Source organism: Eumetopias jubatus, unplaced genomic scaffold (assembly GCF_037043125.1).
Source record: "Eumetopias jubatus isolate StellerSeaLion01/CBP00866 unplaced genomic scaffold, mEumJub1_p1.0 scaffold_5, whole genome shotgun sequence".
Lineage (NCBI taxonomy): Eukaryota > Metazoa > Chordata > Mammalia > Carnivora > Otariidae > Eumetopias > Eumetopias jubatus.
Window position 1 is genome coordinate 40,657,502 of NW_028274811.1, and position 21,377 is coordinate 40,678,878.

General features: G+C 38.9%; 1 protein-coding gene across 1 annotated transcript in view; it reads right to left on the minus strand.

Annotated features, from left to right (window-relative positions):
• CDC20B (cell division cycle 20B) overlaps positions 1–7,076 on the minus strand; it is a 49,041-nt gene extending 41,965 nt beyond the window's left edge. The window contains exons 1-2 of the mRNA XM_028119081.2: positions 7,014–7,076; positions 6,486–6,548 (exon numbers count right to left, since the gene is read on the minus strand). Of these exons, the coding sequence (XP_027974882.2) occupies positions 6,486–6,548; positions 7,014–7,076 (126 nt within the window). The remainder of the gene's footprint in view (positions 1–6,485; positions 6,549–7,013) is intronic.
• Positions 7,077–21,377: the final 14,301 nt, after the last annotated feature.

Below are 21,377 nucleotides of genomic sequence, written 5' to 3' on the forward strand. Positions count from 1 at the left end.
GAATGTCCCCAGGTCAGAGATGTTACCTAAAGCAAAAATAAAGAGTAGCTAAAGAATCAAAATACAATATATTAAATATTTCATCTGACCACACTAAGTAATTCAGAATACAGAGTCACCAATGTGCTTCAATATCCTGTTGTTCACCTTGACATTTTCCAGGATTGTACTTGATGGAAATGCCAACACACTAGACCATTGTTTTTTCAAGACACTGTATGTGACTGAAATTTCGGGAGTAACTAACTGTAAATGGCTATTTTTGTGTAATAAAATACAAAATAAACACTGAAAAATGTGAAATAGAGAGATTCAAATCCCTATATACTTCTGTTTCATGTACAGGATTTTGTTTCTTTAGTTTTCTTTGGTTTTGTTTTTTTTTAAGTACAGGTTCATAGTATGTTTTATTATATCTGCCCAAATAGTCACTGATAAATGACACTATCCTAACATTTGAAAAAGCCTTCATCACTTTCAGTATTTCTCTATTATTTTCCAGAAGCAACTCAAATTTTATAAATAGAATATTAGTAGTTGAAATACAGTCTTTATTTCTGAATGAAAATCCTAAGTGTAAGGAAAAGGGAGTGTTTGGTGATTTAGCTCAAGTCTTGATATATTAATTTTGGTTGCTCATATAGTCAGACTAGACCAGCCATTTGGAAAGAATGCCATGCCACATCATTCTGATAGCTGAAATAGTAAGAATCAACTCTGACTCATCAAAGGTTTGAATGTAAACGGGGGCGGTTTGCAGTCACACCAGCCTTAAACATCAACAGTCACTGAACCCTTCGATAGAGTCACAACATGCTTTTTCTCCCGAAGTCATAACCTTTATGTTTTGTCAGTCTTGTAATTATTGGCTAACAACGCAACCTGCCAAGTTGGTGAAGGCTAATTATTGCCCCATGAAATATATATTCATTTCATGAAGTCAAGAGGAAGACGAGGGCAAAAGAAAAAAAAGGGAAAAGGCAATCCTGTAAAATTTGGCTAAGAAGGAAGACCCAATCTCAAAAGCCGTGTGTTGGCTCCCAAATTCTGACCTGATTAATGCAAGTGAGGATGGTTTTATATGGTGATATCAGTAATACCACCTCATATATAGTTCTGTGTTAAGTGTTTAAAGTTCTTGGACAAACCAGAAATATTTCCCCAAACACCTTCTGTTTCAAAGTATGTGTCCAACTACCCACAGTCGGGGGTACAGTTTCTATTAGAGGTCAAGAAGATTTACAAGGATAGCTTCAAGAATGGCAGGTTAGTGTGTCAGCAAACCTGTTTTTACCCCTTACCATCCGTATGACTTTGGGCAAGTCACTTGACTACTTTTAGATTTGCTCACCCATAAATTGAGGTCGGACTGACCAAAGAGCCCCTTCCAGCTCTATGAGTCAATGACCATGCTTAGCAAGTTGTCTTCAGTGATCAGGAACGGAATCAGTACCAATGTGAATTGTTTTTTAATAAAAGCCCCCGAACAAGCCTATCTCTCCTTTGCAATTTTGCCCCAAGAGCACAGAAGCAGTGTGAATTCTGAGCCTCTAAGCAAAATTTTGTTCAGGGCAAATTCTCCAAGTGTTGTTCCCAGAGCACTCTTGCCATATACTCCCACTTAGGACAAGTACCACAGGACTGCTACGGTGTTTTATGTGCTCACATTAGGGGTATGAGCAGAAGTGTATACGCCAGCCCTACACAGGCTATGCAGACTCCCCACTGTCAGATAGTTGGTGATGGAGCTACACTGGGGACCGACCAGCACTGTCCTGGTGAATGCAGTTGAGATGTCCCTCCTGCCCAAAGTCACTAGTCCTCCAAAGCCATATAAAGTGGGTTTTCAGTTATAGATCTCTAATCCTGATCGCTTTATTCAACCTACAGTCTCTACTATAGTCAGTGCTTGATTCTCTCCCCTTGGCCTTTGGGTATGCAGGGAAGGCAGCTGGGGATTTGAAAGTGTGCCAAGTAGGTGTCCAAGATTCTGTAACAATTAGGCTCTCTGTGCTAAAAGAGGGTGTGGAGCCATTTGCTGGTGTCCTGCTACCCGTAACTCCCAATGTCTTATGTGAATTCCATCAGGTATGCTCATACAGAGGAAAAAATTGTAGCTTTCTTGAATTGAACATATCTTCCCTGTCTTGGCATCCAAAAGCCTGAGACATAGACTGCTGTGTCAACTGAGGAGTATGACAGAAAATAGCTGGTATCACATCGAAGGGTATTCAGTTGCCCTTATGATGAAAGGACAAAATCAAATGCACTTCATTGTGGTAATTCATTGGCTTGAAGTTTGGTTTATCTGGAAGGTGGGAAGGAGTCCTTCATTCTAACCCCTAATCTTCATCTCATGGCACATATAGCCATAGTGTTGGAGAATGGAATAAATATGAATTTGCCTGAGATATACCCTGAGAGTCAGACTTCATTTTTGAAAATGCTTGATAATTATAGTGTATCCATAATATGTATATGATTCCTAGTAATTATGGTATATATGGCATACACCCAGAGGTGGCTGATAAATAACCATCACCTCTCTGGAGGAGGGGTCCCAATTTGCAGCACTTGCCAATTTCCATGGTATAAATGCTCCCACATGGCCAACTTCCATCTACCAATGGTTTAATAACTGGCATGCCAAATTTCGGAAAATTTAACAATCAGTTCTCACAAACCACTATAAGTGGGCTCCGGGACACCAAAATTCTTAAAAATCAGACTTGATTAGGTTACCATAAGGATCTCCAAAGAGAAAAATCTAGAGTGAAAACTTACTATATATTATTTATTTTTATTATAAATATACTGTTTAGGTAGGTTATATGAAAATGTGTGGATGTGGGCGCCTGGGTGGCTCAGTTGGTTAAGCAACTGCCTTCGGCTCAGGTCATGATCCTGGAGTCCCGGGATCGAGTCCCACATCGGGCTCCCTGCTGAGCGGGGAGTCTGCTTCTCCCTCTGACCCTCCCCCCTCTCATGTGTTCTCTCTCTCTCAAATAAATAAATAAAATCTTTTAAAAAAAAGAAAGAAAATGTGTGGATGTACAGTTACTGAAATATGAAAAGCTGCTAACAATATGCTATATAATCACAGTAAAATATAATGACTTAACTGGATTGTCTATAGGTAACCTCAAGTAGGAAAATACTAGAGTAAAAAAAAAAAGAAATGTAGACAAAGCCTCAGAAGAAAAACAAAAACTGTTTTTTGTGTGTTTATTTTGTGTGTGTGTGTGTGTGTGTGTGTGTGTGTGTTTCAAAACACTAACTGTTTCAGAAGATTACCTTAACAAGCTTAAAAGTCTTTAGTGATCCCTGTATAAAATACTATGTTCATTCATGGTGTTTCTTTGAAAGAAAAATGGTATGTCTGCATGTAAACAATATGGGGACACTTTGTCCATGTTTATTCCTTACCTGGATTTCATCTTTCCCATGGAATAATAAAGTTCTAATTTAACTGTCACACCTAGAAACTAACACACCACACTGTTCCCCACTCTTCTCCTCCTTCCTCTTGCTGATCTGTTAACACTTGGGGGGAATGAATGAAGAGTAGCTTTGAAGTCCCAAGTGTGGGATCTCTCTCTTTCTCTCCTACTCCTTGGGGGGAATGAATGAAGAGTAGCTTTGAAGTCCCAAGTGTGGGATCTCTCTCTTTCTCTCCTACTCCTATGGAAACACTGCTCTTAATTTCTCTTTATTGCATTCTATTCTTTCCCTCCTTTCTCATCATCTCAATAATATGGAAAGGAAGAACAGCTTAAATATGTATTGTTTATTGAGTATAAATGTTGGCAATTTATGTCTTGTTCTTTAATTTAAAAAAATTAAAATACAAAGGCCAAGCCTTCTAAATTTAATAGGTTTTATTTTTATCAACAGGTCAGAGACTTTCCATAAAAAATAACACATTGAAATTTAACCTTTTAAGAAAAAAAGATGAAAACAATATCTACATGGAAGGGATCCTTAAACAAAAAAATGCTGAAAAGAGAATGATAATGGGCAACAGTGAAAAGAGAATGAGACATGAAAGTAGCAAAATGCATAAAGAATCCAATTATAGGCATCTATCTCCCATGGTTTAAATGTTTAAACTTAAATAAGGTAGGAATAAAAATTGTTATATCAATAATTTATAGTTCAGTACAGTAGATGGTAATATATTTCTCACATCTCCCTTAGAATATAACTAATTGACCAGACCACCAAAGTCAGTTCCATGAACTTGCTGCAAATGTCCACATGAGGACATGTATGTCACTGTACGTCTGGGACCCAGCACGTACCTGACACTGTTGCATGGGCCAAAAGGGCCTCCAAAGAAATCAGAATACATTTAAAAGCATATTATACAGTCAATTCTTCCCACTTCACAAGCTAAATCTCATGCTTTACTCCAAATATTTTAATTATGAGTCTGTGACTTCACAGAAAATGAAGTGAATAATTGAGGCAAATCCTCCAACGATTCAACCCCATCCCCACCCCCAAAATTTCCAATTTTCTTGATATTGCAAGTGAAAATGTTCGAGTTGACTGTCTCATCTTGAAAGTTACCTCAATTCTCCCTTCAGCTGGTACATACACATGGTTATAGAGACCTACTCTAATGTCACATTAAGAAACTGATTATCTAGAGAGAATACTAAAGATTTAGTTGAAAACTTAGAGAAACATTTTAAGCTTTCCATTTGACATTGTCATTGTATCCTAAATTTTATATTAAAGATAAATACATACTTTCACAAATACTTTCATACTGTGTACCCAGGCCTCCAAAAACATTAGCTGGGAATTTTTTTAAGAATTAATTGTATTGGTTTCTTCACCATTTATAAAGCTGTGTATTGTATTATTATTGAGTAACAGAATAGCAATTACAAGTATTACGGTAACTAGTGCCTGGTTCATAGCAAAAAAAAATAAATAAATAAACACATGCATGCGCACACACACACTAATTACAGAACTAATTATATGCTGATGTCCATTGTATATGCAATAAGATAGCAGTGGTATGTTAGCTGATGCCATTCATATATTCAACCAGCTAACAATACACTGCCAACCCATCACACACAGGTAACTAGTGCAGCTTGTTAACCAGAAGAATTTATCCAGAAGCAAGTGGCAGGGTAGTTGTGGCTGCCAGATTGACCGAAAGCAGCCAGCTAACAATACACTGCCTACCTGACTCAGGTCACTGCTGCTTGTAATAATCCGTGACGTCACTAAAGCTGCATTTGCAATGTGAAACAGTGGCAGAACTGTAATCTTAATAGTCGCATAAAAGAAAACTTTAAACAAACCTTGTTCCTCCAAAACTGTCATAAAATATAAAAACATAATTTTTAAATCTCCTCAAAAACTTAAAAAGGAAAACTTTCAGAATACTTGCACTTAGCTATTTTAAAGTCAATGCTTGGATATCAAAATATGGTATCACAGTACCTGCGAATTAACAAAAGTTATACTTAACTGTAGCTTTTCCAATTCTATTCACTGATCAAAAAACCAGCTGTCTGTATTAGGTAGCAAAATATTTAGGAGTAGTCATGGCAATACATAAGCTGGGCAAAAAACAAAACTGCTGCTATTTTGGAGGGGAAAAATCAATATTAAAGTATTTAGGGAACTTAAGGACTTAAAATTGTCATTCATTGTCTCCCACTATAAATAACATTAGTCATTGCATTCTGAAAGGGCATTCTGCGTTTATTTTGTCACCACTGAAATATTGAAAAATTTAAAGAAGATTAAGAAAAAATGTTGATGGGTTTGAAAATAGAATCCATGAGTAAAGTTTAAAGGAATAAGAACAATTTCGGGAGAGAGGGCAAGGTGAACGGTGATTATGAGAGATTTAAAGCATATGAGGGCTGTTTATGTGGGAAAAAGAAGAAAAACCCATCTAGATTTGTTTTCTTTTTACACTGCTTACAAGAGAAGCTTTGGCCTTTGGCTTCAGACTTTCAACGAGAAAAAGTACTACATTGGATCAATTTCAAACTGCTAACAGGAAAGACAGACCATCGATTATGCCACTTCTCCGATTGTCCACAAGATGGCACCATTTCCATTTCTTTGGGGGGTGGGGGTGGGGCGAGCTTTTAAATGCCACAGTGGCAAGTGCAACCAGCCACTGTTAAAATAAAATTGTAACAGCCAGCTAGCAATGCACTGCCTACCCGACACATCCATGCTTCATCCTCTTCTGTTGAGGCAAAAACTAGAAAGCACCAGTGATATACAAATTATTACCATTGTCAGGGATCTTCAATTTCTTACAGATATGGGGGGTGAGGGGAGTGTATAGTTAGACTCTGTAGTTAGTGATATCTTAAGAGATTGATTTTTTAAATTTTCATATCCTCAGACCAGGCCATACTTCCAACAAATACCTTCTTTAGGAAGAATCATTTTGTTCAAGATCAGAAATAAGAGAACTAAAGCAAGCACCAGACGCTCACCCTGGGAGAACCTGGACTTCTCTTCTGCTTCAGGTCTTTGGCGAGCACCCGCATGACATTCTCCTTCGAAAATATAAAAAACACATGGAGAGAAAAACTATTTTTATTTTTATGTTTTTAAGATTTTATTTATTTATTTATTTGACAGAAAGAGACACATCAAGAGAGGGAACACAAGCCGGGGGAGGGGCAGAGGGAGAAGCAGACTCCCCGCTGAGGAGCGAGCACGATGAGGCTCGATCCCAAGACCCTGGGATCATGACCGCTTAACGACTGAGCCACCCAGGCGCCCCGAGAAAAACTATTTTTAAAAATCATGTTACATGGAATGTTTCTAGGTCCTCAGCTTGTCCAACTGCATTTACTCTTTTTCTTTAGCAAGCAGATACCTCCAGAATACAACTAAATTACTCATCTCAAAATGCAGGATCAGGGTTTAGAGTGTTCTGCTACATCTTGGTCCTAAACAGGTATTATAAATAGCGCCTTCGACGAGAAACCCGTGGGAAACAAAACGACATCACTTACCCACAGCATCTCTTCTTCTGTCCGGACCCTCCTCCGGGCGGTGCGCTCCAGTTTCCACTCCATCTCCGGAGGACCTCCCCCTACCTGGAGTTTGGCCTCCCCTCAATCGGCTCTGGTTTTCCCCTCAGGTCTAAGCCGATCTTGACGCCTAATCGTCAAACCTCTAGAGTCTCACCCCGCCCCCCCACCATCATTTTTCACCCTTAACTTCCATTTCCCCCATTCCTCCCACTGCTCCTAGACTGCATTCCCCAGGGTACTGTTTAAAAAGCCGGCGGGGCGGCATCCGGAGCGGGAATCCCCCTGTCCCGCTTCTCATTGGCCAGCGCTGCGGTGACGTCAGAGGCCGGGAGGGATTCCCCCCAGCGCGCCCTGCCGCCCGCCTCCACCTCCCAGCTGGCCTCCCTGCCCCGCCGCCGCCTGCTCTTTGTCCGCGGAGGCGCGCACAGAAGCGCCAAGCTTTGCCGCGAGCCGTGGCGGGCCGGATCTGGGCCAGGCGCCGAGGGCTGTCACACCAGCAGGAGATGAGAGGGTTGGCGGGCGAAGAAGCGGGTTCTGTGAGTTCACGTTTTTTCCATTTTCAAGGGGGAAAAAAAAAGCTTCGTTATAACGGGGCCTTCTCTCCATTGGTAATGTTCACCGTTTGTGTAAACCACTGATTTTAGACGTGTTCCCCCAATGTGTTCATCAGCTCTTGCTCCATTTTTCAAATAGGCAGGGAAACGTGGCCAGATTTCTGTGCTAATGAGAAGGGGGAGCGATCACATTGATTCAGTAAGTTCTCCGCTGTAGCCATTTGAAAGTGGTCAGGTTCTCTCACTTGAGCTTCCGAGTTATCTTCCCCAACAAGAGGTTAGTGAGCGAGATGAAAGAGTTGGTGAGCGCTGGTGACAGAGAGCACCTCAGGAGGAGTGCAGAGCCAGCAGGAAAGCTGAGCAGACTGGGGGCTAAGTCTTAAAGGAGAGGATGATATTGGGGGTTAAGGGAGGGAGTTAGAGGGAAATGACAAGGAGCCAGATGGGCTGTTCAGCCTTAGCAGCCCCACCTGAGCTGCCACGAGAGGCTGGCTGTGCCATATGGCAGGAAGGCAAACTCTCTGGGACACCTCTGAAAGACTGGCAACCAGCTTTTCCCTCCCAGTAACCTCCTCCCTCCCTTCCCCCACTTGACACTGGATTGTTTTTGCTTTAATGCATCATGTGGGTTTGGGCATTTTCCTGGTGAAAGAATTCGTAGACATCAGATACTCAAATGGGTCAATGATTTAAAAAACAACAACAACAACAAACTAAACTCACTCTCCTGTTTCCTTCTTACTGAAAGCAAGGAAAATTGACATCAAGGCTGAGACCCAATCTTGAACCAGTTTTCCATGTGCAGTGATAAAGGTTAGGGAAAATGCTGCACAGGGTAACAATCAAATGAGATTTATCAAAATGCTTGATAGCCAAAAAACCCATGGATTGAAAGATGTGTAAGTTTCACCCACAAGAATTTTAACTTCCTTATAGTGCATTCAATTTCTAGTAAAACCTTTCAGCAAATATTGAGGCTAAATAAAGTGAAATATTGGCTGAGAGTCAAATGTATTGTTAATTTAAAGTTCAGTTTTGCAAATGCCAGCTAAAATTAGCAGCATATTGGAAATAATATGGAAGACTTTTTGTTCTACTTCTAAGTATCATTTTACATGTACCATTTATGAGAACGGGCACAAACAGGAGTAATAAAAACCAATTCAATTAACGAAATTGGAAACCCATGTAAACTGTGATTTTAGAATCCATCTCCCTACAAGTACTAAGAATAGGTGAAATACTCTTTTAGAATTTAATTATTTGTAATACACTCATAAATTCCATTTTAGCTGCTAATTCCATAGCATATCACACAGCCTCCAAACGCCTTTTTTCCCCTAGGTTAAAACAGAAAAGTAAAAGCCAACTATTGTCCTTTTAAAAGTTATTGTGCATTTAAATATCCATATTGCAATTTAACAGGAATGAAGGAAATAGAAAAATCACCATTGGCAAACCACCACAGTACTAACAGTTGCAGTCAAGGATCATGAATAGTAAAACTGGTGTACGTATGATGAGGGTGTTTGCCTCCTATGATCCAATACAAAAAGGAAAATCACAACTTTTCATTGGACAAAACTGGCAGCCACCACCTCAACCAAGTAATAAATTAACCTCACCATTAATGACACATTGACATCCTGTGCCTCCTGATATGATGCACTGGGAAGGGCACAACATAAATTCTGTGATATCTTTGCCAAAAAACCAAACAAACAAAAAACTGCATAACCTGAGTTTAATAATGAGAAAGTACTAAACAAACCAAATTAAAGGACATTCACAAAAATAAATGGCCAGTAGTACTCTTCAAAAGTGTCATCATGACAAAAACAGAGAAACTATCACAGATCAGAAGTATCTATCTAAACATGACCAATGCATTGTGAGATCCTGGATTGAATCCTGGACCAGAGGGGGGGGAAAGGAGATTTGTTGGATAGTTGTAGATACTTGAATATTATCTATAGATTAGTTAACAGAGTAGTAGTAAAGCTTATTTCATACTTATAATCATTGTGCTATAGTTGTATTAAATGTTAACATCTCGGGAAGCTGTGTGAAGGACATAATGGAATTATTTGTACCATTTTTGTAACATTTTTCTAAGTCAAGTTATGTCAAAATAAAACTTAAAAATGAAAAACATATTAATTAAATATCATGTCATATGAATAGAAACATTATGGCACAACTGTTTGGGACGAAATAGAAATATCCTGTAAACATTTTATCTTAACTTTTATCAAATACGGGTTAGGAATAATGTTAATGTGTAGGTTTATATGCCTGTGAGTAATTTACTATCTTCAAAATGTTTCCTTTTTGTGAGTGGGTTTTGCAGGCAGATCTGTGATAAAGACAAGGGCTGTGAGGAAGAGTCCTCCGCCAAGGCCAAGGCCAATTCGATGGATTTGCAGTAAGGTGAGGGGGACGAGAGGAGAAGCAGGGAGAAGGGAGAACAGGCGAACGTGAGAACACTTTTCTTGACTCCTATCTTGCCGGTGCTCTGAGAGTCTGAGCAGGTCCCTACGGATGGGAAGCGAGAGGTATCCAAGCTTCCCAGATGCAGATTTTTTTTCAATTACATGATCACGTTTTCTGAATAATAATGTTACGTATCTCAGAAATACACCATGTACAAAGTCAGCTCCCTTCATCCGCCCTCCCAGCTTACTCCGTTCCCCAGAGCATCGTCAGACCATTTCCAACGCATTTACATAGTGTGTCCTCAGAGTTGGGCGCTGTGCTCTTCCTACGTAAATGCGATCTCACTGTACTTAGCGTTTTGCAACTTGCTTTTTCTGCTTCACCGCATTCAGTTGCAAACCGGAGAGCTTCCGCATCCCCGGCTCCAACTGTCGGTTCTCACAAGGCTCGGAGCGCTGCGTCTCCCGGTGGGCTCGCGCCCCCAGCTGGCGCGCACCGGCCCGCCCCGGGCTCGCGCCCCACCTCCCGCGCCAGCCGGCCCAGCTCCGGCGCCCGCATACTGGACAAAAGGGACGGTTGCTGTGCACTGTAACCGCCCCTGGCGCACGTGCCCCTCGGGCGGGAGTTGGGGGAAAGCGCCACTCCTGGCGGGATCAATACAGCTCTAGCCCACGTGCGACGGGGAAGACCGGGTGCAGGGGAAAGCTCGGGGTATCTATGCTGTGGGAGAGTCGGGAAGTTAGCCGTGCAGTTTGGGGAAAAGAAGGGAAGGAGACCATTGTGTTCTGGACTGATAAACTGAGCATGTCTGCCCCCCAGAATATATAGTTCAAAATAGCGCATGGGAAGGAATGGATGAATCCCTTATAATTCAGACTATCAGCAGGACTCGAAAGACAACTTGTAAAGGTTCTAGCAAAGTAAAAGCCTCAATCGGAAGAGTAGTCAACAAAATACCACCTCACCTCCGGTTACATTGACTTGTTACTTTTTTGGTTATAAGTAGTTTAGGTACATGCATATTTTTCCATTACTACCTGGTTTCTAAATACAGGGTCTGTCTTTTAAAATATATTTCTTTAAAATATATTTCTCTTACGGGCGCCTGGGTGGCTCAGTCGTTAGGCATCTGCCTTCGGCTCAGGTCATGGTCCCAGGGTCCTGGGATCAAGCCCCACGTCGGGCTCCCTGCTCGGCGGGAAGCCTGCCTCTCCCTCTCCCACTCCCCCTGCTTGTGTTCCCTCTCTCGCTGTGTCTCTCTCTGTCAAATAAATAAATAAAATCTTTAAAAAATATATAAAAATTTTTAAAAAACATGTTTTAAAATACATTTCTCTTTAAAAATTTTTTTAAAAATAACATATTTCTCCATCCATTTTACCCAAGATGAAGGGTAAAATTTGCCCAGCTTAAAGCATGAAATCAGAAGATCACTTCACCTTCAACTATTTAGCTGCTTTAATGCATTTTTCCCTTGCTGCTTAGGGTAGCTCTTGCCTCGGATGCTAAGATACTTCCCCACGATTTTAAGGAATGTAAGGAAAATATCAAACTGAAATCATTACAAATCTGTATAAAACCATGGATGAAGTCAGGCATATGAACATGGTGCCCCCTCAAAGAAATAAAGGCTCATGAATGTTTGGAAATCCTTTTACTAGATATCTTCAAACACAACACAATCCAAAACAGAATTGAGAATCTTTCCTTATTCCTATTCTCCCCAAACCGTGTTTTCACCCTATTCTCAATATCCCTGTCTTCCTGGTGGAACAGGGTCAAAGTCAGCCTTCTTTAACACTTTCTCTTCCCATAAGCCCAAACCCAGATATCAAGGACAGTCATTTTCACCTCTGCAGTGTTGATTGCATGTGCCCTCTTCTTGAACTATTTCAGTAACCTAATTGATAATCCAATATCTAGTCTATTCCCCTTGAATCCATTCATTTAACATGTTTATTTGCACAGAGCAAGTTCCATGCACCATGTAAAGCAGGGAAGATCCAATAATAAAGCTGTAAAAGGCTATGCGCAATATCTTTAGCTAATTGTATTTCTGCCAGCTCAAATCCCTGCAAGGATCTTCCTTACACACAGAATTAAGTTCCAAACTTTCTAGCTCACATACAAGCCTTCTACAGTTTAACTTCTACCTTTCTTGCATCATCTGCCACAATACCACCAGTATCTTCTGTTCCCCATAATGTGGATGATGCCCAGCACTCTCCTGCCTTCAGGCTACCTCACTTTTTGTTGTTTGTTTGTTTGTTTTTAAGGAATCTCTACACCCAATGTGGGACTCATGCTCTAAAAACTGAGCCCAGAGAGGTACGCCCCCCCCCCAGGCTACCTCACTTTTGAGGATTTTTTTCCTGTCTTCTAGCAATCTTACCCTTGAAATTTCAGTTCCCTGTTCCAAAACCCTTCTCAAATCTCCCAAATTGTAATTTTTTCTTTTCCCTATGTTCCCATAACATTTTGTTTGTGTCTTTAGTCAGCTTAATTCTAGATTTTATATTTGTGCTAAGTATATTGGAAGCTCCAAGAATACAAGGATCTTGTCTTTTTCATCTCTGTGTCCTCCAGAGAATGGCTCAGTGCTTTACGCATTTATGCTTTTAGCTTTATACATAGTTCGTATTTGATATCTGTTTGCTGAATTGATGAGATTAGGACCTTTCCCAAATCATGGAACTAGGATTATAGAGTCACAAAAGAAAGACCTTAATATGCCTGTCCTTAGAAGGTGAAACACCCAATTGTAAGAAAATTATGAGTAAAAGAGTGTAGTGGAAAGTGAAAGTGATTGGAGTAGAGTACATCTGGGTCTTCCTAGGCCTGCCACTTGCTAATTGTGTAACTTGAAACGTGTTATTTCATCCCTTTAAGTCTCAGGCTCCACATCTGTAAAATATGATAATTAGTATCTTCTATACTGATTTATGATGATGATCAAGAGAGGTAATATAAAACCCCTAAAAGTATAAATTCTTTCCTTGAGATGAAGTAATGGCACTTAGATGACTAATTTAAGAGTATCTGGATAATAACTATGTCTCTATAAAGCACTTGTCCAGAGGCTAGCATCCTTAGGTCCAGAGCCTATACACAGTAGGCGTCTGACACATAGTAGATGGTCAAGAAAGATTATATAGGGGCGCCTGGGTGGCTCAGTTGGTTAAGCAACTGCCTTCGGCTCAGGTCATGATCCTGGAGTCCCGGGATCGAGTCCCGCATCGGGCTCCCTGCTCAGCAGGGAGTCTGCTTCTCCCTCTGACCCTCTTCCCTCTCATGCTCTCTCTATCTCATTCTCTCTCTCAAATAAATAAATAAAATCTTTTAAAAAAAAGAAAGATTATATAAGTGAACAAATTCTAAATTCCAATCCAGTTCTCTAAATAGTAACACACTAAATCAAGGGGAATCCATATAGCTACTCTAGTTTGATGGTTATGTCACGAGAGAATATACATTTAAATGTGTTCCAATTCTGCTCACCAAGCAACATCTAGATTTATGACTTAAACTTAAGTCCAGAAAGTCTTACCCCTGGAATGGAAGTGATCCTACTCTAGACAGTTTTATATATATATATATATATATATATATATATATATATATACACACACACATACACAATTGTAAATGAATTGAATTCTTGTTTATCCCCCAGATTTGAGCTTGGTAAGTCAGTACCACATAACTACTATGACTTGAGGATCGTTCTGGAGAAGTGGAATAGAACTGGAGTGGTGAATTCTACTCTGCCATTCATTTACCATGTGATTCTGCCAAGTTACTCCTTCCCACAAATAGTCTGATTGCAAAATGAAGAGAGTAGCCCGAGGGAATGCTAACATATTTCTCACCTCTGCATCGTACAGTTCACAAATTGCCCACCAAAGTGACCTCCACTTGGTACCCCCCACTGGGAAACTCTGCCTGAAATCAGAGCCATTCATCCTTTCACCATGTCTGATCACAGCCTTCCTGAAGCCCCCGGAACAGTTCCCACCAGTACATGAGAAGTTAGCTTTCTAGAGCTTAATATAAAAGGAAGCAGAATACCACCAAAGGGCAGTTTGGAGCCTGAAGCCCTAAAACCAGGGCTTCTTTTTATAAAGGCAGAGGGTAAAGAGTTGGAGGGGCAGTTTAGATAAACCCATGCAAAAAGCTGACTAATTTAAAAATCAGGGAGTGCCTGGGTGGCTCAGCCCATTAAGCATCTGCCTTTGGCTCAGGTCATGATCCCAGGGTCCTGGGATCAAGCCCCACATGGGACTCCCTGCTCAGTGGGAAGCCTGCTTCTCCCCGCCCCCACCCCTTGCTCCTGTTATCTCTCTCTCTTACTCTCAAATTTTTAAAAATCTTTTTAAAAAATCACTATTTGTTCCTTTTTGCCTATCTTAAGATTGCTTGTTCTTATACCTTTTTTCCAAGTTTTCCAGGGGCCACTGGTAATTTAGATACAACCTTTTAGGTCTGGATTTGATTTTTATCCTATTTACAGTCTAGAAAGTTAGTCTCTTGCTGGTTAATAGATGCTGGTAGAAGACACAAGACTGCTGGGTCAGAGACAAATGTTAGCGTTTCTGCTCCTAATCCAATTTTATTTTTATTGAACTTTATTATCTTCTTTAAAGTCAGAATGACAAAAAATGTGTTCCTTCTTGTCTTTTTGCTCCTTTGTAGCATAGAGTTGTGAAAAGATCACAGACCTTGGAGCCAGAAGACTGAGTTTTGGAATCTTAGTTTTTCCATCTACTAGTTGTATGAACTTGGCCACGTCATTAACCAGAACCTTCATAAAGCCTAAAATTCCCCAAATGATCTGGCCTTGGCCTTTCCCTCCAGCCTTACCTGGAACCACCCACCTCTTTGCATTCTTTTTATCAAGACTTTTCTTTAAAGAAGCCATACTCCTTCACCTTGAGATCTGTGTATATAGCTGACCCTTGAACAATGCAGGGCTAAGGGGTGCTAGCTCCCAACACCGTCGAAAATTTACATATAACTTTGATTCCCCCAAAACTCAACTACTAATAGACTACTCTTGACCAGAAGCCTTACCAATACCATAAACAGTTGATCAATGCATATTTTGTATGCTATATGTATGATACACTATATTCTTATAATAAAGTAAGCTAAAGAGAAAATGTTAAGAAAATCATGAGGAAAATACAGTACTATACTGTATTTATAGAAAAAAAATCTGTGTATAAGTGAATCCATGTAGTTTAAACCCGTGCTGTTCAAGAGTCAACTGTCTTTTGGTCTTCCTCTTGCTCCTCCTCCTTGATCTAGTTAATTTCTGTTCTTATTCCAGAACCGAATTCAAACATTACTTCCTTTTTTAACTTTCCAGGCCATATCACCCCCTAGTCATTTGCTCTCATAGCACCCTGTCCTTTTAACAATTAAGATTTATCATGATTTACCCTACCCCAAATCAGGTAGTAAACTATATATGATTCTACTGCAAGAGATCTTAGAGTGACTTAACTTCTCTTTTCCTCATTTTCCCCCTGCTACAGAACTGAAAGTTTGAATTAAAATCTCTACCTTCTCTGCATTGCTCTGATTTCTATTATTTCAGGTAAAGATTATTCCAGGAGGTAGTAGAGTTGTAGATATTAAGAACGTGGGCTCTTTTTTTGTATGGAGTCCATACAAATTTAGTTTGAATATCCCCTCTTCCATTAACTAGCTGTGATATCTGGGGAAATTATTTGACCTCTTGGTTTTGATTTCTAGGTGAAAACACAAGTTATCATGGAACTTTACCTGAAAGGTTTCTTATCAGCCTAACTTAGTATGTGCCTGGCACATGGTATGTGCTCAGTAAATCTGTCATGAGTACTGCTACCACACTAATTTGTATGCCCTAGAAAGCACTGCCCAATGGAAATATAATGCAAGCCATATATATAATTTTAAACTTTCTAGTAGACATATTTTAAAAAGTAAAAATAAGTAGGTGAGATTAATTTAAATAATATATTTTATTTAACCTAATATATACAAAATACCATTTCCACATGTAATCCATATAAAAATGAAATATTTATAATTTTTTGTATTGATTCAAAATGTCATGTGTGTTCTACACTAATAGCACATCTCAATTCCTATTATCTGCATTTCAAGTCCTCAGTAACTAGTGGCTACCATATTAGACAGTGCAGCCCTAGACACTTCAAGGACTTCTAGTAGCTCTCCCCCTTTTCCTCTCTCAGGTTGTTAATCTGACCTACTTCAGCTTCTTCAACCAAGTATTCATGGACTGAGTACCATTTTAAGTACTAGAAGTAATTGCTTAATTCTAGTTTTTAAGGCAATATGGAATATTTCCTTCTGAAACTGGTTAAAGGAACAAAATATCAAGGGAAACTGTTAAATCTCTTGGTGATGATGTAAGAATTGCATGATTTACATATTGTGATCTAAGTATGGTGTTCCAAAAGAAAATAAATTAGGAAGAAATCCTATGCATTCATTTCTTTTTTTTACATTTTTAAAATTTTTTATTGTTATGTTAATCACCATACATTACATCTGCATTCATTTCTAATCAATTTTTAAATTCCCACATCAAGATTTAAAAGCTTACACATTGGTCTTCTGCATTGAACACAGCCAGGTAGAAAGAATCAGAGTAGACATTCTTATGATAATCAATTAAACTAAAGCATACATTTTCTATAGTATGCCTGATCTTTAGGTACTTGACCTAGCTCAATCCAGTTAAGAATGCATTTGGACTAAATTAAGGAAACTTCTTCCTCCTCAAGGTGGCACTGTGAACAAGGAAGAGTAATTAGCACTGTTCACTATAGAATTTATTCAGGAACTATAGGACTATATTATTAGATTTAAAAAATACACCATAACATGTATCTTGGTTATTCTGATGCCTTTTGTAATCCTAATTGCTGTTTTTCTTTCATTTTTGATTGTGCTTTCTTTTTGAGATCAAAATTATTGTCTATTATAACTGGGCCCATTAACTTTGTGAGTTTTTATATTAAGATACTGTTTTCTTTACAAAAAAAAACCTAATAGCTAGAACTTCTTGAATGCTAGCTGTGTTTAGCCACTTTCTTAAGCACTTTAAATTCATTATAAGCACTTTTATACAAACTTTGGCAGGGGAGTAAAGAAAGAAGCTATTTTAAAAGAATATTTAATGCCCACAATTCCAACATACTTAATTTTACCGGGAAATTAAGAGTTTATGAACTTGTTTTTTTGCTTTTTGGGAGGAGGATAATATGTCAGGTGATAAGATATGATGTTTGTCTTCATTAACCAGAGACTTGACTAAATAAGAGACTTTGTTTTGTTACCTGCTACCAAAAGAAGAAAGAAGATCTCATTAAGAACATTTTTGGGGGTGCCTGGGTGGCTCAGTCAGTTAAGCATCTCCCTTCAGCTCAGGTCATGACCCCAGGGTCCTGGGATGGAGTCCCACATCGGGTTCCCTGCTCCTTAGGGAGTCTGCTTCTCCCTCTCCCTCCACTGCTTCCCCTGCTTGTTCTCTCTCTCTCTCTCTGTCAAATAAATAAAATATTTTAAAAAAAATTTTTTTCAGTTTCCTCTTAACAAACCCCAACCAACCCTCACAAGAATCAGACCTAGTTTAGTATGGCACAAGCCACCTAAATTATTTTGTCATCAAATATGATAAATTGTGGTTCAAACAACCTGAAAGTTTACAGTTACCCTACTGCTCAAGAGGCTAGCAAAATTTTACAACTCCCAGTTTGAGACCATATAATTTGAATACATATATGGATTGGCTGTCTGAATTTTTCTGTAGAGATTCCCCAGCTTTATGCTCAGACATTTAGTCAAAAAGTGCCCCGAAAACCTGAATTGTAGAACTATTCTGGAAAATGTGCCCTTCTGCTGCACCATAAGACTGTCAGATCATCACACTTAAATGAAACACTTCCAACTAATGCTTATCCGGTAGGCAAACATACCTGTGTAAATACAGAAGCATTTAGTTAACATTTCATACAGTGCAAATTAGCAAGTGGGTTGTAATTTCAACACAATTGTGTTTACACTTTAGTAATATTATATGCAAGGGCCTGATTTACTAGAGTAAAGCAGTGGGGCAAAACTCTTAAATTCTTCTTCATGGGAATGAGAAACACACAGTAACATACTAGTCATATGGCTGGTAATTTCTCTAGAAGTTTATGGAAATTAGCAAAGTGACTGTGGGCAGGACTAAAGTATCAATGCTCTCTCTTCCTTTGAGATGTCATAATTATGTTCAACTCCTGTTCAACAGATATTTACTCTTCAAAAAGCACACACTACAGAATAAATAGAGAGTGAAATGAAATCATGCCTCTGGTACTCTCAGGCTAGAAGTGGAGACGTGCACAACAATAATTCTAATACTGATAGACTGTGATTGTAGCATAATGAAAATGCAAGGTGCTATGGGATATTCTTTCTATATAAATAAGTATATATCAGTCATCTGTAAGCATTTTCTTCCTAAGGTTAAATAATTTCAATTCTTATTTCTCAATGCTTTGTTTACTGTCCTCCTCTGAATCCTCAGGTTTCAATATTTATCTTTGATTGTAGAACTCCAAACTGTACCACCATTATAAAGGCCCCAGAGGCTGAAGATTGGAAGAAAGACCTTAGTTCCCTTAATTTCCTAGCATTTTGTTTATTTTTGAAAAAACTGTAGAATGTTCATGATCCCATGCAGTCTTGTTAATTATCCAGCCACAGGGTATTGGTTAGATAAATCCTTCCACATCTACATAATGAAATGGAGTCATTAAACTATTTCAGAAATATGGGGCACCAATACCCAGTGCCCACCCCAACAAGTGCCCTCCTTAATACCTAGTTAGCCCATCCCCCACACCCACCTCCCCTCCAGCAACCCTCGGTTTGTTCTCTATTGTTAAGAGTCTATTTCCTGGTTTGCCTCTTTTTTCCCCCCATTTCATCTGTTTTGTTTCTTAAATTCCACATATGAGTGCGATCATATGGTATTTGTCTTTGCCTGCCTTATTTCACTTAGCATTTACACTCTCTAGCCTCATCCACATCATTGCAAATGGCAAGATTTCATTCTTTTGATGGCTGAGTACTATTCCATTGTATGTATATATCCATCATCAGTCAATGGACATTTGGGCTCTTTCTATAGTATGGCTATTGTTGATAATGCTGCTATAAACATCTGGGTGCATGTATCCCTTCAAATCAGTATGTTTTATCCTCTGGGTAAATATCTGGTAGTGCAATTGCTGGATCATAGGGTAGTCTTTTTAACTTTTTGAGGAACCTCCATGCTGCTCTCCAGAGAGACTGCACCAGTTTGCATTCCCACCAACAGTGTAAGAGAGTTCTTTTCTCCACATCCTGGCCAACATCTGTGTTGCTGATTTTAGCCATTCTGACTGGTGTGCAGTGATATCTCATTGTAGTTTTTATTTGCATTTCCCTGGTGATGAGTGATGTAGAGCATCTTTTCATGTGTCTGTTAGTCGTCTGGATGTCTTCTTTGGAAGAATGTCTTCTGTCCATTTTTTAACTGGATTATTTGTTTTTTGGTGGTTCAGTTTTGCTTTATATATTTTGGATACGAACCCTTTATCAGTTATGTCATTTGCAAATATCTTCTCCCATTCCAAAGGTTGCCTTTTAATTTTGTTGTTTCCTTTGCTGTGCAGCAGCTTTTTATCTGGAAGTCCCAATAGTTAATTTTTGCTTTTGTTTTTCTTTTCTCAGAAGACATATCTAGTAAGAAGTTGCTATCACCAATGCCAAAGAGTTTACTACCTGTATTCTCCTCTAGGATTTTGATGGTTTCTTGTCTCACATTTAGGTCTTTCATCCATTTTGAATTTACTTCTGTGTGTGGTGTAAGAATATGGTCCAGTTTCATTCTTTGCATGTTGCTGTCCAGTTTTCCCAACATGATTTGTTGAAGAGCCTGTCTTTTTTTCCATTGGCTATTCTTTCCTGCTTTGTCAAAGATCAGTAGACCATAGAGTTGTGTGTTCATTTCTGGGTTTTCTATTCTGTTCCACTGATCAATGTATCTGTTTTTGTACCAGTACTATACTGTCCTGATCACTACAGCTTTGTAGTGTATAAGCTGAAGTCTGGAATTGTGATGTCTCCTGCTTTGCTTTGTTTTTTCAAGATCGCTTTGGCTATTTGGGGCTTTTGTGGTTCCATACAAATTTTAAGATTATTTGTTCTAGTTCTGTGAAAAATACTGTTGGTATTTTGATAGGGATTGCATTAAATGTGTAGATGGCTTTGGGTAGTATAGACATTTTAACAATATTTGTTCTTCCAATCCACGAGCATGGAATGTTTGTCCATTTCTTTGTGTCCTCTGCAATTTCTTTCATAAGTGTGTTATAGTTTTCAGAACACAGATCTTTTTCCTCTTTGGTTAGGTTTATGCCTAGGTATCTTATTGTTTTTGGTGCAGTTGTAAATGGGATTGATTCCTTGATTTCTCTTTCTGCTGCCTCATTATTGGTGTATAGAAATGCAACAGATTTTGGTATTTTGATTTTGTATCCTACAACTATACTGAATTCATGGGTCAGTTCCAGCAATTTTTTGGTGGAGTGTTTTGCATTTTCTATATACAGTATCATGTCATCTGCAAACAGTGAAAGTTTGACTTCTTCCTTGTTGATTTGGATGCTTTTATTTCTTCTTCTTGTCTGATTGCTGAGGCTAGGACTTCCAATAGTGAGAGCAGACATTCTTGTCTTGTTCCTGACCGTAGAGGAAAAGCTCTCAGTTTTTCCCTGTTGAGGATGATATTAACTGTGGGTTTTTTATATATGGCCTTTATGATGTTGAGGTATATTCTTTCTATCCCTATTTTATTGAGAGTTTTTATCATGAATACATGTTGTACTTTGTCAAATGATTTTTCTGCATCTATTGAGAGAATCATATGGTTCTTAGAACGTGATTCTTGTGAGCTCGAGGCTGTGAGTTTGAGCCCCACACTGGGTGTAGAGTTTACTTTTTAAAAAAATATTTAAGAAATAAAAATCATAAAAGAATCATATTGTTAGGGAAAAAATGGGTGCACAATGGGGTATGATTCCTGTTCTTTAAAGTATATATTTATATATACTTTATATATAAGTGTATATATATATATATATACATATATAAGTATACACAAACACACACACACACACACACACACACACACAAATGGAAGTCTCCATCAAAGCAGGAGAACATGGGTATTTGGTTACTCTTTTTGCTTATGGTCATTGCTTTTGTAACAAGAAAAAAATAAGATGCTTCATTTCATACTAAAGTTCTC